The sequence below is a fragment of the Nanorana parkeri genome, unplaced genomic scaffold, assembly GCF_000935625.1.
Source record: "Nanorana parkeri isolate BGI_ZX_2015 unplaced genomic scaffold, ASM93562v1 scaffold3688, whole genome shotgun sequence".
NCBI classification, from domain to species: Eukaryota; Metazoa; Chordata; class Amphibia; order Anura; family Dicroglossidae; genus Nanorana; species Nanorana parkeri.
Window position 1 is genome coordinate 30,141 of NW_017309956.1, and position 2,097 is coordinate 32,237.

Genomic DNA, 2,097 nt, shown 5'->3' on the forward strand with positions numbered 1-2,097 from the left:
CTGCTGCAGGCAGGAGGAAGCGTTTCCTCAGTCTCCCTTCCCCCCAGTGCTCAGTCTGCTGCAGGCAGGAGGAAGCGTTTCCTCAGTCTCCCCTCCCCCCAGTGATCAGTCTGCTGCAGGCAGGAGGAAGCGTTTCCTCAGTCTATCTCCCCCCAGTGATAAGTCTGCTGCAGGCAGGAGGAAGAATTTCCTCAGTCTCCCCTCCCCCGTATATTATAGCTTTGTATCAAGTCAGAAGACAGGGAGGCTGCAGCAGGGGGCTGATCTGTGTCAAAGTCTGGAGAAAGGCTTGCACAGAGATTGGGGGTTCACACAGCAAATAATTGTATAAATAGCACATCAAATCTGACATCATTTTCAGGTATGAATCCGGCCGGCAGGGAACGCCCCTGAGGTGCTGCCAGCAATCTGTACTAGAAAATGTTCCCTGGCGATGCTTAGCGCTGCTCGTATGGCATCAATAGAGACCGGTGACATCACTAGAGACCGGTGACATCACTAGAGACCGGTGGCATCAATAGAGACCGGTGACATCACTAGAGACCGGTGACATCACTAGAGACCGGTGACATCACTTAGAGACCGGTGACATCACTAGAGACCGGTGACATCACTAGAGACCGGTGACATCACTGAGGATGGAGTGTAAGCTCCTCTGGTGCAGGCTGCAATACGATGTAATGGAGTCGTATATTGGGTGTGATTAGTAGAGATGCTGCGTACACCCGGCACTCTATGTCCCGGTCACAGGAGAAGGTTGGGGGTCTTACCTGTACTGAGCGTTGTTAATGAGCCCCCTCAGGGCGCTGGGCAGGCTGGAGCTCTTCCCCTGCAGGGTGGTCGGAGCCGAGGGCACGGCGGGCACTTTGGCCATAATGAAAGGAACCGGAGGGGACCCCGAGCAACGCGCGAGATACAATGTACCATAGACGCTGCAACCCAGATCTGCCAATTACAGGGTGACGAATCCCCCAACTGTCACCCCTCAATCTCAGTCCTGTCCCGGCCTATCACCCCTCAATCTAAGCCCTGCCCCGGCCTATCACCCCTCAATCTCAGCCCCTGTCCCTGCCTATCACCCCTCAATCTCAGCCCTGCCCCGGCCTATCACCCCTCAATCTCAGCCCTGCCCCGGCCTATCACCCCTCAATCTCAGCCCTGCCCCGGCCTATCACCCCCCAATCTCAGCCCTGCCCCGGCCTATCACCCCCCAATCTCAGCCCTGTCCCGGCCTATCACCCCTCAATCTCAGCCCTGCCCCGGCCTATCACCCCTCAATCTCAGCCCTGTCCCGGCCTATCACCCCTCAATCTCAGCCCTGTCCCGGCCTATCACCCCTCAATCTCAGCCCTGTCCCGGCCTATCACCCCTCAATCTCAGCCCTGTCCCGGCCTATCACCCCTCAATCTCAGCCCTGCCCCGGCCTATCACCCCTCAATCTCAGCCCTGTCCCGGTCTATCACCCCTCAATCTCAGCCCTGTCCCGGCCTATCACCCCTCAATCTCAGCCCTGTCCCGGCCTATCACCCCTCAATCTCAGCCCTGTCCCGGCCTATCACCCCTCAATCTCAGCCCTGTCCCGGCCTATCACCCCTCAATCTCAGCCCTGTCCCGGCCTATCACCCCTCAATCTCAGCCCTGTCCCGGCCTATCACCCCTCAATCTCAGCCCTGTCCCGGCCTATCACCCCTCAATCTCAGCCCTGTCCCGGCCTATCACCCCTCAATCTCAGCCCTGTCCCGGCCTATCACCCCTCAATCTCAGCCCTGTCCCGGCCTATCACCCCTCAATCTCAGCCCTGTCCCGGCCTATCACCCCTCAATCTCAGCCCTGTCCCGGCCTATCACCCCTCAATCTCAGCCCTGTCCCGGCCTATCACCCCTCAATCTCAGCCCTGTCCCGGCCTATCACCCCTCAATCTCAGCCCTGTCCCGGCCTATCACCCCTCAATCTCAGCCCTGTCCCGGCCTATCACCCCTCAATCTCAGCCCTGTCCCGGCCTATCACCCCTCAATCTCAGCCCTGTCCCGGCCTATCACCCCTCAATCTCAGCCCTGTCCCGGCCTATCACCCCTCAATCTCAGCCCTGTCCCGGCC

At 59.1% G+C, this 2,097-nt stretch overlaps 1 protein-coding gene across 1 annotated transcript in view; it reads right to left on the bottom strand.

Annotated features, from left to right (window-relative positions):
• The window catches only part of BTBD19 (BTB domain containing 19), a 30,501-nt gene extending 29,613 nt beyond the window's left edge, over positions 1-888 (bottom strand). The window contains exon 1 of the mRNA XM_018575247.1: positions 771-888. Within this exon, the coding sequence (XP_018430749.1) occupies positions 771-874 (104 nt within the window). The 5' untranslated portion in view covers positions 875-888. The remainder of the gene's footprint in view (positions 1-770) is intronic.
• Between the last annotated feature and the right edge of the window lie 1,209 nt (positions 889-2,097).